The sequence below is a fragment of the Pygocentrus nattereri genome, chromosome 17 (assembly GCF_015220715.1).
Source record: "Pygocentrus nattereri isolate fPygNat1 chromosome 17, fPygNat1.pri, whole genome shotgun sequence".
NCBI classification, from domain to species: Eukaryota; Metazoa; Chordata; class Actinopteri; order Characiformes; family Serrasalmidae; genus Pygocentrus; species Pygocentrus nattereri.
Window position 1 is genome coordinate 13,550,779 of NC_051227.1, and position 15,269 is coordinate 13,566,047.

Genomic DNA, 15,269 nt, shown 5'->3' on the forward strand with positions numbered 1-15,269 from the left:
CACCATTTGGGGTGGTCAGCATCGCTGCTGGACTGCATTCAGTACCATTACAGAGTTTAACAAAGAGACTGTAAGTCTTTAAGTGCAGGCTAAAAACTTATAGACAAGCCTTTGGTGATTAGTCTTCCCTGTCAGATCTAGACCTGCTGGAGTCTCTGCTGCTCTGTTAACACTGTAATCTGTGGTCAGTCACTCATTACAGAACTGACTCTGTGTTTTTCTTTCCTTTCTTTGCCGAGTTGATCAGCTGCCCATCCTGTGCATCTGGTGCTGCTGCCTCTTCTGCCTTGATCAGGTGCCACTGCTCGCCCGCCTTCTGGGCGGGCTTGACCACCACCGAGCTTCTTGCTGTATGTAAGACGCTGTGCAGTCCTCACCCTCAGATGCTGCTGTCGCTGCTAATCATAAACTAATCTAATTAACTAGTGCCCACCTGTTTTTCTCACTTTGTACCATAATACTTTATACTAATAATTTTTGCTGTCCGGTGTCCATCAGAGGAGGATGGGTTCCCCTTTCTGAGTCTTGGTTCCTCTCAAGGTTTCTTCCTCTTTCAGGGAGTTTTTCCTTGCCACTGTCACTACTGATGACGCTCATGGGGGCTCGGACCCAGATTTTCTTTCTCTTTCTGTAATACTGACCCTAACTCTGTAAAGCTGCTTTGTGACAACACCTGCTGTAAACTTTGCTTGCTTGCTGTACAAAATTACACTATTTCAATAATATTGACTCAGAAAGTGGGTTAGGATTATATAACGGAGGGAACGCAGTGATCCACGCTCATGTCTGTGTGATGTTTATTGTCTGTGTGATGTTTATGTGTAGATATGGTCGTGTGGTTGGTGAAGCTCAGAGAACCTGGTGATGTGATCGTTTCTCCTCTGGTTTCATATTAGATTATTTCGTTTAATGGTCTATTCAGGGGGTCTTAACTTCATGTAGTAGAGTTATTTATTTACAGTGATGGTTAAAACTTTGCAGCTCATTATAGCATTCCTAATTACTTATAATTAGAAATGCTAATTACATAATTATACATCACTCCTGTCAGAACAAAACCTCATTTTTCAGTTTTTGGCATAATCTGAAAATACCTACCGCTTTTTACATTGTGTGTAAATTTCCTGATAACCAGTCCAAAAGAAACGACCCAAAATGACGTGAAAAGATGTCTGGTTCCATTGACTTACTTTAAAAAGTAAAGCATGTTTTTCTTTCTCCTATAAAGTTACTATTTTGGAGGTACTTAGAGCGGACAAATACAACTTACGAGCTCTCATAACTTGTTATGAACACTACTTATAATGCATTATGTTAACAAATGATAATGCATAATAAGCATGGCTATAACATGTAATGCATGTTTATAAATATTTATAGCCATGTTTATGATGCCTTATAAATGCATTATAACATGTTATGAATGTGTTGCGTAAAAATGTGACATTGATAGAAAGGTTTATATAAATAAATAAAATAATAGAAGATGTAAAACAATAACTTGGCAATAATAAAAGTGAAGCAATGGCTAAAACATTCCAAAATATTATTAAAAGTTAACTGAAATCAAATAAATGAGTTGCAGACTGAGTGGAGGTGGTTAGAGAGGTGTTATTTAGCTCTGCTTCAGTCCTTGTTTATAGAGTGTTAGCTGTTACACATGATATGTTTTCTACATCAGCTAAAAACTGAAGATGCAAACTTCAGACACCAAATATTTTCCTTTTAAAGATTCCAAGGGGCTTCAGTCGTGGGCTGGAGGTTTGGGAACCGGCCTTGTGACCAGAAGGTCGCCAGTTCGATCCCCTGGCCCGACATGGCTGAAGTGCCCTTGAGCAAGACACCTAAACCCAACTGCTCCCCGGGCGCCGTAAATAGGACTCCCCACTGCTCTGGGCAAGTGTGCTCACTGCCCCCTAGTGTGTGTATTCACTACTGTGTGTATGTGGTGTTCCATTGCATCAATGGGTCAAAACGTGGAGGTGAAATTTCCCCGTTGTGGGACTAATAAAGTCACAGAGAAACAAATTTACCTCACTTTTTTGGAAATAAGAACAGGTCATGCAGTATATAAACATTATGCTTCAAAATGTACCGTTCCCCAACCACCCCCCCTGCACTTCACTGTTATCATGATGTCACCAAAAACAACTCATTTACATATATACTGGTGAGCCTACAGCAGTTCAGCCCCACCCACTCACACTGAAGTTATAGGGAGCGTTTCAGGCTAAACCGCGTTTTAAATGAGGCTCAATACAAGGCCACGAATCAGAATAGAGTTCATTTACATACCAGTCTTAAAGGCACAGTAACAAAAACAGTTGGCTTGGTTCTGTTTGTGTTCATAAATCCACACAAACTTTCTTTTTTTCAAAAAATAAACTACACGAAAATGCAGAATATGGGCCCTTCAATGAAACCACTCCGCTGTGAGTGAATGCACGCTGCTGACTGAAGTGTGAGAGGGAATCGTGGATAAAAACAGCAGCTCTGGGGCTTGATTAGCTGGTGTGAAAGCCACACAGTGAGCAGAGAGAGACGGGCGGCCTGAGCCTCCAGCCATTAAAGTGAAAGGAGATATCAGTGCTTTCTCTGCGTGGCATTTCGTACTGCAGCGTGCATGTAAATCAAAACCCTGTTATTAAAGCGCTTTACTCCGCATGGAAAACATGACAGATCAACACTTCCATTGCTTGTTTATTCCGAGCTTATTAGTTTGATATGTACCTAATGTCAGGCAGCACAGAGAGGAGGAGAAAGAGAGAAAGACGGGAGCACTCGGAGAAGGTGAAACAGGCCAAAAAAGAAGAAAAAGAGAAACAGAACAGCTTTCAGAAAGAATCTGTATGGTATTTTGGTAACACTTTCTATGAATGTCACGTTTGTAAGCTCATATAAACACATTTATAACATGTTATAATGCATTCATAAGGCATTATAAATATGGTTATAAATATTTTTAAAAATGAATTACACTCTATAGCTATGTTTATTACACATTATGGATTGTTATTATAATGCATTGTAAGCAGTGTTAAGTTAGTGCCAGGCTAACGGTGGTGCACATTAACAGTGGTGTAGATTGACTTTCCCACATTGGGTGAAACACTGATGGCAGCACTAGTTTAAACTCTGACATCTGAAGCCTGTAATGAGCTTTATTGTGTTTTAGTGTTTCAGTAAATCCTTCAGTAAATACTTCAACTTGAAGCCTCACTCTTAACACTGGAGGAGGCTCTAATGCAGTATGCGTCACTTTACTTAGAGCAGACAAATACAGCTCATAAGCTCTTATAATTTGTTATGAACAGTACTTATAATGCATTATGTTCATTTATAATTCATAATCAGCATGGCTATAATGTGCAATGCATTTTTATAAATACTTATATCCATGTTTATGATGCATTATGAATGCATTATAACATGTTATGAATGTGTTTATAGAAGCTTACAAACGTGACATTCATAGAAAGTGTTACTGTTATTGTTTATTGCTGTTATATTGCCTGTGGCCTAACTGCTTATTAATTAATTGCAACATTACAACAAGGCATCTGTGCCGATTAAAGGGGAATTACACCTATTTTTATAATTCAGTGTTCAGATGTAAACAGAGAGATTCAGAGGGGTTTGGTGTGAAATGGTTCAGACGACTTCACAGTGGTGGAAAAAATGCTGCAAAAAATGGTGTCTTCTCAAGTAAAACTATCCTAAATATAGTAAATAATAGTGTACCGTGTCCAGGTGGGTTCTCTGGTGTTTCGCGCGGTCGCTGGAGTTACTGAAGGCTTTCAGGCAGCCATGATACTGACACACGTATGGCTTCTCGCCCGTGTGGCTCCGCAGGTGGATCTTCAGGTTCTCCAGCCGAGAGAAAGCCTTACTGCAGCCTTCGAACTGCACAGAAACAGAAACACACAGATCAGTACATTCAGCACAGGCACTAAGCATCTTATCTAGCACTTATTATGTAAATTAGTTCTGAATTAAATGACTTACTTTCTCAAAATAATGACGTAGTATCAATTATAGTGACTTACTGACTTACTAGCTTGAAATAATGACTTACCCTCTCAAAGAAGATGGTTCTTTGAGGGTTCTTTAGTAAAGAAAATGGTTCTACATAGAACCATAAACACTAAAAGAACCCTTTTGCATGGTTAAAGGGTCCTTCGTCTGGTGAAATCCTTCAGATTGATGGAGAAAGTGCCCTAGATGGTTCTATTTGTGAAAAGGTATAGCACCATGTTACAAGCATGTATGGTGACAATAGCATAATCCTTTATGGTGATATATATGGAACCCTTTTCAAAAAGGTTCTATATAGAACCATATACCATACATTCTCTATGGGTTTGTAGAACCCTTTAAGCATGCAAAGGATTCTTTGCATGTTTACTGTTCTTTAGAGATGTTTTCTTTACTAAAGAACCTTTGAAGAACCATCTTTTTTACAAGTGTATTTGAAACAAATAATTTTGACAGGCACACAAAAAAGATGTTTTTTTAAGGGTTCTTTATTAAAGGCAAAGAAACATTTAAGCATGGTGCAATAGTTTTTCAGATTGCAGGAGAATGTGTTGTATATGGTTCTATATAGAACCTTTTTGAAAATGGTTCTATATACCATCAAAAAGACTTATGTTACAAGTTTGATGTCGTAACAATAGCAGAACACTTGTTAATGATACAGAACCATTTTAGAAGAGGTTCTGCTGAGAACTCATGGTGCTAAATTGAACAACTGCCTTTACTAAAGAACCCTTGAAGAATCATCTTTATTTTAAGTGTCACAAAATAAGTCATTAAATATGAAAAATGTAATAAAAATAAAATATCACAAAATACGTCATTACTTTTAGGTGCTATTCAAATTTAACCATGAGTTAATTTGACATACATGCTTACAAAAGATGGTTCTTCAAGGGTTTTGTACAGACATGAGGAGAACATGCAAACTCCACACAAAAAGGACCCTGGTCGCCTGGTCGGGGCATCGAACCCAGAGCCTTCCTTCTTTGAGGTGACAGCGCTACCTACTGTGCCACCCTGCACTCAAATAAATACAAATAAGTGTAAAGTCAATCATGGTGAAGTGGTTCTTCAGATTACTGGAGAATGTGTTGTACATAGTTCTATGTAGAACCTTTTTGAAAATGGTTCTATATAGCACCAAAAATGGTTCTTCTACTGTTGCAAGCTTGACATTGTACTAATAGCAGAGCATTTTTTGATGACACAGAACCATTTTTAAAGATGTTCTGTTGAGAACTCGTGGTCCTAAATTGAACCATTGCCTTTCCTAAAGAACCCTTGAAGAATCATCTTTTTTAGGTGTGTATTGATACTATTGAACAAATTTAACCACTAGTTATTTTGACATACATGCTTAAAAAAGATGGCTCTTCAAGGGTTCTGTAGAAAAGGCTAAGAACCATGTAAACATGCAAAGAACCATGTAAACATAGTGAAGCAGACACAAGGACAACATGTGAACTCCACACAGAAAGGACTCTGGCTACCCGGTCGGGGCATCGAACCCAGAGCCTTCCTTCTTTGAGGCGACAGCGCTACTTGTAGGTTAGAGGATCACAGGTTTGATTCCTGACTTCCAGGCATCGCACGGATTTGTTCAGTTCCATCAGATTTACTTTAATGAAGGACTGATTGGATAAAACAGGTACTGGGTGGGAACTGTAAACATTGGACTTCCTCCAGCAGAGATCTTTAAAGAGTTAAAATCACTCTCACATACAATCAAAGCAATTGATGGATTGTTTGTTTGTTTGTCCTTATTCTAATATTAAATAAGCTCTTGCCAACTATATAAATGGCTTTACAGAGCACTTTCTCACTGCCTTTAGCACCAAATCCTTCAGAACAGTACTGTAAAACATAAAACCGTGGGTTAGGGTTAGAAACAGGTCACAGAGAGAGCCAGTAACAGTAATAAAGCTGCAGCTGCTGATACATATAATATCACACTGCTGGACAAGCTGTAGTTTATTTACATTTCTGACGAGGCTGATGCTCTTACAGTCTCTAAATGCTGATCAACATGGACATCCACTGAGGCATAAATACTCCCACCGAACATACACTGATCAGCCATAACATCCTGACCACCTGCTTGTTTCTACGCTCAATGTCCATTTGATCAGCTCCACTTACTGTATAGCTGCACTTTGTAGTTCTACAGTTACAGACTGTAGTCCATCTGTTTCTCTGATACTTTGTTACCCTGTTCTTCAGTGGTCAGGACCCCCATGGACCCTCACAGAGCAGGTACTATTTGGGTGGTGGGTCATTCTCAGCACTGCAGTAACACTGACACACACCACTGGTGGTGATGTGTTAGTGTGTGTTGCGCTGGTACAAGTGGATCAGACACAGCAGTGCTGCTGGAGTTCTTAGATATTTTTGGTTGGTGGACTATTCTCAGTCCAGCAGTGACACTGAGGTGTTTTAAAACTCCAGCAGCACTGCTGTGTCTGATCCACTCAGACCAGCGCAACACACACTAACACACCACCACCACCACGTCAGTGTTACTGCAGTGCTGAGAATGATCCACCACCCAAATAGTACCTGCTCTGTGAGGGTCCATGGGGGTCCTGTCCACTGAAGAACAGGGTAAAAGGGGGTAACAAAGTATCAGAGAAAAAGATGGACTACAGTCTGTAACTGTAGAACTACAAAGTGCAGCTATACAGTAAGTGGAGCTGATAAAATGGACAACGAGCATAGAAACAAGGTCATAATGTTCTGCCTGATTGATGTATTATGTTATATCTAGCACGTTAGAGGTAGTAGAACAGTGCTAAAATGGCTCAGGGAGCTAAAACGCTGTGCTGAAAGGATGAAGCTCTGCTAGGGATAGTGAGGCAGGGCTGCAGGAGGAAAAGGAGTGTAGAGAAACATGTGCATTTGATAAAATCTCCTGCCCTGCGGCTGTGAGAACATTTCAACACATGTAGATTTGTGAAATTAAATCCTTAATAGACGATCATTCACCATCACCAAAAACAAAACACACTTCCCAAGTTCCTCACTGGAGGAGTAAATCAAACACAGCTTCATCAAAGCACGTAGATGCCCTTCTTTATCATTATCTGCGTCTGGCGTCCACTCCAGCTCCTTCTCACAACAACTGCTTTCACATGTCCAAGGTCTTAATTAAAGAACGATTTACGACAGAGAGCGCTGCCCTGAAAAGGTCTCTCACTGATCGTCCTTTGAGGATTCGTGATTGTTCATTCTTGGCTTAAGTGGTGTGCTATTATCGTAAGTATGAAATGGTCTCCAGGGGCTGCTTCTCTGTTTTTCTGAAAGTTATTTTCAAGTGCACTGTTAGCAGCGAAGGCCCTGTGCAGGTACATTTCTCGTTCATCAAGGTCCAAACAGTGTAGATATTCACTCAAAGGTTCTGCAGTGGGTTTAAGGTCTGATTGTGAAGCTTAAATCAGTTTCTCCAGGTGAAAAGTTGGTATTTGTACCTTTTCATAACCGAATGTTTTAAAACAGAACAGTAGAATAAAAGCCTGGAGGCGAGGCGGGGTGTGTGGAGTCAGTACAGCTTAGAACACATCATTTCAGTGGATTATGGTTCAGTTATGTTCCCTGACTAAAGGGACTGAGATGGAGCCTTGACGGAACCGCCCCAGTGACAGGGGGGTACTGACCCAGTGACTGTTTAGTACCTTCCTTTCTGAGAGTGCAGTTAAGAACAGAATCTAAAAACACTCAAGAGCACGAAGCTGTGAACCGTTCTGCGCTTTAAGAATGCATCATAAATCTGACATAGACTTTTTCTTAGAACCTTTCTCAAGAACACACTTGAAAAGATACTGAAGAATGAGGCCGCAGTGTTTGGAACACTGTGCTGGATTCATGAGTTTGACTCAAATTTTTTTTTTCTAATATTAAACACAGGATCTTTTCAGGTAATGCTGGGAAATACTCCTCTGTGAATATAATATCTGGGGTTCCACAAGGCTCCATTTTAGGCCCCCTCCTTTTTTTTTTTCAAAATATCAAAATATACTGTTAAAAATAAAGGTTCTATTCAGGTACATTTTTCCTTCATCAAGGTACAAACAATGTAACATTCCCTTAAAGGTTCTACAGTGGTTTTAAGGTCTGATTGTGAAGCTTAAATCAGTTTTTCCAGGTGAAAAGTTGGTATTTGTACCTTTTCATAATCGAATGTTTTAAAACAGGACAATAAAATAAAAAGCCTGAAGTCGAGATGGGGGTGTGTCTTGTCAAGTGAAATGATCTTATTGTATTCAATATTTCTAATATTTCCCATTTTTAGATGGCTGTGCTTGTATTATAAGATTATCTTGTATATTTCTTAATATTATTTAGTCACTGTACTGGCAGATAGTTTTGCTGGCTTCAAGCACATTTCTTAAAATAAGCAATGTTATCTGCCACTATAATGAGATAATTTTATTTAATAAATCACTGGAAATAAGTAAAAAATGTCTAGAAATGCAGTACATAATCCCAAATTAAGCTTACAACAGTCTCAACGGGAGAAATATTAGATTTATTGACTATTTTTGAGATAATTGTACTTGACAAGATACCACTTTTGCAGTGCACAGCTTAGATTATGTTTCAGTTATGTTCCCTGACTAAAGGTACTGAGATGGAGCCTTAAGGATCCCACTCCAGTGACTAGAGGGGAACCGCCCCAGAGACAGTTTAGTGCCTTTATTTCTGAGAGTATATCTAAGGTGTTTAGTTCATAACTTTCACAAACATGTTCCAAACTGACCAGTTACAGACAAGAGTAATTAAACAAAGGGGGCAAGAGCACACCAAGGGGTGGCAAAGCCTAATATGGTATAGGATAAAGCCGCATTTGCAGAATTTCTGGTTTGTACTTTGGTGCAGAGTGAATAGCAACAACTTTATTAGCTTCACATTTCCTCCAAATTTTCATCAATTTTTCATTTTTCAATTTGGAAGAACCAGCTGCCCTTTACGTTGCGTCAGAGATCTGAACCAGTCACTAAGTTGCAAGTCTCAAGTCTTCACACTCAAGTCTTGTGTCGAGATAGTCGAGTGCCAAGTCAGTCATCTTAATCTTCAAGTCCTAAACAAGTCAGTCTGCATCTTTCAGCTAATTTAAGGCCTAAACACTGAATAAAGGTAACAGTACTGTAGCCTTTTAATGACAGCACGTCAGCGGTGTGGTCGTATATTATTTCTTTTTTTCCCAACTAAAATACAAAAGCCATGGTACACAGATAACCATGACAGACTTACTGTGTACACAAATAGTAGTGTAGCCACACATGGAAATAATTTGAAAAAGTACTACTGAACTTAAATAAAATAAAAAAACTTCATATTTGAAGATCATTTTTTGGGAATATTGGGCACACATGATTAAAATAAAAACCAGCTCAGCACTAAAACTAGCTAACTTCAGCTTCCTCAGAGTCAGTCACTGATGTTGAAGTCAAAGTCGAGTCCCAAGTCCTTCTCAATTTTCTCGAGTCGAGCATAAAGTCATCAAATTTGTAACTCGAGTCAGACTCAAGTCCACACCTCTGCAATGTGTAAACATTTTACGATGAATGGACCAACAGAAATAATCCAAAATTGCCAGGAATACAATCTTTTTACATTAACGTGCATTAAAAATTATAATGTATTTTGTTTCTTCTTGTAAAGTTACCATTTTGGAGATAGTAGTTTTGTTCTGACAGCAATGATTCACTCCATATATATGCCAAAGCATTATGAACTCTCACAGTTCATTATGAACTCTCACAGAAACGTTACGAAGTCTCACAGAAGCATTATGAACTCTCACAGAGCATTATGAACGCTCACAGAAGCATTACGAACTCTCACAGAAGCGTTACGAACTCTCACAGAAGCATTAGGAACTCTTACAGAAGCATTATGAACTGTCACAGAAGCATTATGAACTCACACAGAAGTGTTACGAACTCTCACAGAAGCATTAGCAACTCTCACAGAAGCATTACGAACTCTCACAGAAGCGTTATGAACTCTCAAAGAAGCATTATGAACTGTCACAGAAGCATTACAAACTCTCACAGAAGCGTTACGAACTCTCGCAGAGCATTATGAACTCTCACAGAAGCATTAGGAACTCTTACAGAAGCATTAGCAACTCTCACAGAAGCATTATGAACTCTCACAGAGCATTATGAACTCTCACAGAAGCATTAGGAACTCTTACAGAAGCATTAGCAACTCTCACAGAAGCATTACAAACTGTCACAGAATCATTACGAACTCTCACAGAGCATTATGAACTCTCACAGAGCATTATGAACTGTCACAGAAGCATTACAAACTCACACAGAAGCATTAAGAACTCTCACAGAAGCATTAGGAACTCTTACAGAAGCATTAGCAACTCTCACAGAAGCATTACGAACTCTCACAGAAGCGTTATGAACTCTCACAGATCATTATGAACTCTCACAGAAGCATTAAGAACTCTCACAAAAGCATTACGAACTCTCGCAGAGCATTATGAACTCTCACAGAAGCATTAGGAACTCTTACAGAAGCATTAGCAACTCTCACAGAAGCATTATGAACTCTCACAGAGCATTATGAACTCTCACAGAAGCATTAGGAACTCTTACAGAAGCATTAGCAACTCTCACAGAAGCATTACGAACTGTCACAGAATCATTACGAACTCTCACAGAGCATTATGAACTCTCACAGAGCATTATGAACTCTCACAGAGCATTATGAACTGTCACAGAAGCATTACGAACTCACACAGAAGCGTTACAAACTCTCACAGAAGCATTAGGAACTCTCACAGAGCATTATGAACTCTCACAGAAGCATTAGGAACTCTTACAGAAGCATTAGCAACTCTCACAGAAGCATTATGAACTCTGGTCAGTAAATAGACCCATTTTCAAAAAGGTTCTATATAGAACCACATACATACAACACATTCTCTATCAATCTGAAGAACCACTTCACCATGCAAAGAACCATTTACGTATGCAAATGGTTCTTTTACTGTTCATGGTTTGATATAGAACCACTGTCTTTACTAAAGAACCCTTGAAGAACCATCTTTTTTACCAGTACATACACCAATTGGCCACTTCATTAAGTCCACCTCTTTGTTTCTACACTCATTGTCCATTTTATCAACTCCACTGACCATATAGCCTCAGACTGTAGTCCATCTGTTTCTCTGATTCACCCCCTTTTACCCTGTTCTTCAGAGGTCAGGACCCCCATGGACCCTCACAGAGGAGGTACTATTTCGGTGGTGGATCATTCTCAGCACTGCAGTAACACTGACGTGGTGGTGGTGTGTTAGAGTGTGTTGCACTGGTGTGAGTGGATCAGACACAGCAAAGTCAGAGTAGAAAACATTCCCAGTATGGCAAATTTTAGTGAATTATAATAACTGACAGGAAAAAAGGAATATTAACATGCTTATAGAAACAGTCCCAGCTGGGCTGAAGGGGTCATAACTGCACAGTTGCATCACTTGTCAGGTTGAGTAAATTGAAAAATACCATTTGAGAACATTCTGACTTCAAATGTGGCCACACAGCATTAAGTCAAGGAGGTACGTCCACTCAGAGAACACACGTCCAGTTAATGACCACCTATATGCTTCTCCACCTGCAGCACACTGTCGCTCTGAGGTTCACAGCCTCACAGCCGAGTAGCCTGCATTTTTCTGGAAAGAGCGGCGACAGATTTACACAGAGCTGTGACACGTTCCAAAGGGATCAGCTCTCACAAACACGCTTTATTTGTATACATTACATATCCATCCATATCACTGAGGCATCTGCGCTCTGAGAATAAAACAGCCCAGGCGACTCTTCACTGCACTGTTATTTACTTCAAACCATAATATATAATGTAAACATCATACAGGCGCACTGCAGCTGCTGCTACATCCACTTATCAGTATCTTACGGATTTGGTCTCGTTCAGTTTTACAGTGTTTATGGGACCTGAAGGTGCCAAAATCTGATCCGAATCTGACAGGTCCAGGTTTCAGTGTTATTACTCAGTTTAAAAGGCTTCTTCTACAGTTTTCTTGGATTTTTTTGCTTCCTGTAGACCAATCATAATGTTTGAGTGGTTTTATGCACTAAAAATGGTCATAAAGTATTTTTACATGACCATTTTCCAGCCGCTCTTCAGACCTGATCATTAGACCGGCTGTTTTTGTTAGTGTGCCTTTAAAACCAATATATGAAAATGAGCTCTGTTCTGATTGGCTGCTCTGTATTGTGTGTCTTTCAAAAAGCCTTCAAGGATGAAACACTTCTTATAACCTTAGTATAAACAATAATAATAATAATAATAATAATAATAATAATAATGTTTCTTTTATATCAATGCTTTACAGACAGGAGATCAGACACAGACAAGGGCAACAAAAGGCTGGTGAAGTTGTGTAATGTTAAAAAAAAAACACCTGGTGGTTGACTGGCAACAGGTCAGTAATACGATTGGGTATAAAGAGCATCTCACAGAGGTGGAGTCTTTCAGAAGCAGAGATGAGGAGGGGGTCACCACTCTGTGAAAGACTGCACCATCAAACAGAGCAACAATTCAAGAAGAACGTTTCTCAACATAAAACAGCAAAGTTCTGCTTTTCATCGTCTACGGTACAGAATATCATTAAAAGACTCAGAGAAACTGGAGAAATCTCTGTGTGTAAGGAACGAGGCTAAAAACCAGTATTTGCTGGCTGTGATCTTTCGGGCCCTCAGACGGCACTGCATTAAAAACAGACATGATTCTGTAGTGAAAATCACTGCATGGGCTCAGAAACTTGAAAACCACTGTCTGTGAAAACAGTTCATCACTGCATCCACAAACACAAGTTAAAATTCTAAAACACAAAGAAGAAACCAAATATAAACAGGATCCAGAAACGCTGCCACCTTCTCTGGGCCTGAGCTCATTTAAAATGGACTGAGGGGAACTGGAAAAGTGTCCTGTGGTCCGACGAATCAACATTTGAAATTCTTTTTGGAAATCATGGACACATTGTCCTCTGGGCTAAAGACCACTCAGCTTGTTATCAGTGCACAGTTCAAAGCCAGTATTCATGATGGTTTAGGGGGGCATTAGTGCACATGGCATGGGTGATTTCAGCAAGACGATGTCAAACCATATTCTGCATGTATTGCAGCAGCATTAATAGAGTCCAGGTGCTAAACTGACCTGTCACCACTGATAACATTTGGAGGGTTATTAAATCAAAAATATGACAACAGAGCCCCTGAACTGATGATCAGCTGAAATCCTGTATCAAACAAGAACAGAAAACATTTCACTTTCAGAACCACAGCAGTGTCTCCTCAGTTCCCAAACTCATACAGAGTGCTGTTAAAAGAAGAGGTGATGAAACACAGCGGTGAACAGGCCCCCGTCCCAACTTTATTAGAATGTGTTGCTGGCATCAAATTCAAAATGGGCAAATATTTTTCAAAAAACAATCAAATTTCTCAGTTTCAACTTCTGATTTGTTGTCTTTGTAGAATTTTCAATGAAGTATATGGTTTAAACGATTTGCACACCATTACATTTTGTTTTTATTTATTCATTTATATTTTGCAGAGTGTCCCAACTGTTTTGGAATTGGGGTTGTATATAAAACCACATGAATGCCATAAATGTAGTTCAGGAAAGACAATTAATACAAGAAAATTAGATAAAAGATATGGGCCAGGATTAGAGAACACTACAACACTACTAAAGCATTCTTCAGGACCAAACTGCTCTACAGGTAAAGTTTATCCTCACATAAACAAACACAGCACTTAAAGCTTTCACTGCACCTGGTGGATCAGTTTTTACCCCTTCAAATAACAGCAATGAGACTCTACAGCGTCCAGTATGTACGTTGGCCTGAAGTTGCTGGTCAATTCGGATTGAATGCTGTTTCAGCTGTTCCTGACTGTGGCTTTAAAACACTGCCAGGAGAAAAACACCAGCTATGCCAAGACCACTCCTCACGACTCTACGCCCACCTTTCACAGTTAGAATCCCAGTTATAGTGATAGCAAAAGCATGTAGACGCTGTAAAATGATATCATTCTTTTATGACTCAAAACTCACATGAAACCAGTAAAGAAACGGTGTAGATTCTAAACTTCCAATTCATACCACATTAGTGTTTGTGGGTAGAAGAGATGTTTTCTGATGATCTGAATTTGATGTAAAGTCATTGTTGTGTGTGGTTTTGTTTTGCAGAAAGAAAACAGCATCCTGTTTCTGTTATTGAAACAAATAGATAAATCTGTCAGTTTAGAAGGTAAATTGAATACTAATTTAATTCATTATTGAACAATGTGTGCAAGTATGTTTCTATATAGTCACATCTATATAATACAGTAAAATGACAACTCCAGACTTACTCTGCAGCTGTTGGTAGGAGTTTGACTGCAAACCAGATATTCCATTGTTTTCTGTGGACGCAGATTCTGACACCACCTGCATAGTGCAGCGGTCAGCAGAACATCCCATCAAGAGATCAGTTTTCCCAACTTTTGCCATCAACCACAAGCATGAAATAGACCATATGCTGTTTTTTTTAAGACATGGATATCAACAGTGCTGCTGGAGTTTTAAAACACCTCAGTATCTCTGCTGGACTGAGAACAGTCCACCAACCAAAAATATCCAGCCAACAGCGTCCTGTGGGCAGCATCCTGTGACCGCTGATGAAGGATTAGAGGATGACCAACACAAACTGTGCAGCAGCAGATGAGCTGTCGTCTCTGACTTTACAGCTACAAGGTGGACCAACAAGGTAGGAGTGTCTAATAGAGTGCACAGTGAGTGGGCACAGTGTTTAAAAACTCCAGCAGCACTGCTGTGTCTGATCCACTTGTACCAGCACAACACACTAACAAGCCACCACCATGTCAGTGTTACTGCAGTGCTGAGAATGACCCACCACCCAAATGTCCATGACTGAAGTGCCCTTGAGCAAGGCACCTAACCCCCAGTTGCTCTCCGGGCGCCGTGGATAGGGCTGCCCACTGCTCCGGGCAACTGTGCTCACTGCCCCCTAGTGTGTGTGTTCACTAGTGTGCATATATGTGGGTGTTCCACTGCACAGATGGGTTAAATGCAGAGGTCTAATTTCACAGTGTGCAAACACAGAGACAAATGGTTGTAAATTCATTCATTCCTTCAATTCATTCTAACTGATCTTTCACCCGTTGACATTGCCAAATACTGCCGTTACGATTACT

At 39.7% G+C, this 15,269-nt stretch overlaps 1 protein-coding gene across 4 annotated transcripts in view; it reads right to left on the reverse strand.

The window, feature by feature from the left end:
* LOC108432463 (zinc finger protein GLIS1) overlaps positions 1 to 15,269 on the reverse strand; it is a 59,624-nt gene that overhangs the window by 23,624 nt on the left and 20,731 nt on the right. For all 4 annotated transcript variants that reach the window (XM_017706291.2, XM_017706289.2, XM_017706290.2 and 1 more), the window contains exon 4: positions 3,742 to 3,903. In XM_017706291.2, coding sequence (XP_017561780.1) covers positions 3,742 to 3,903 — 162 coding nt within the window. The remainder of the gene's footprint in view (positions 1 to 3,741; positions 3,904 to 15,269) is intronic.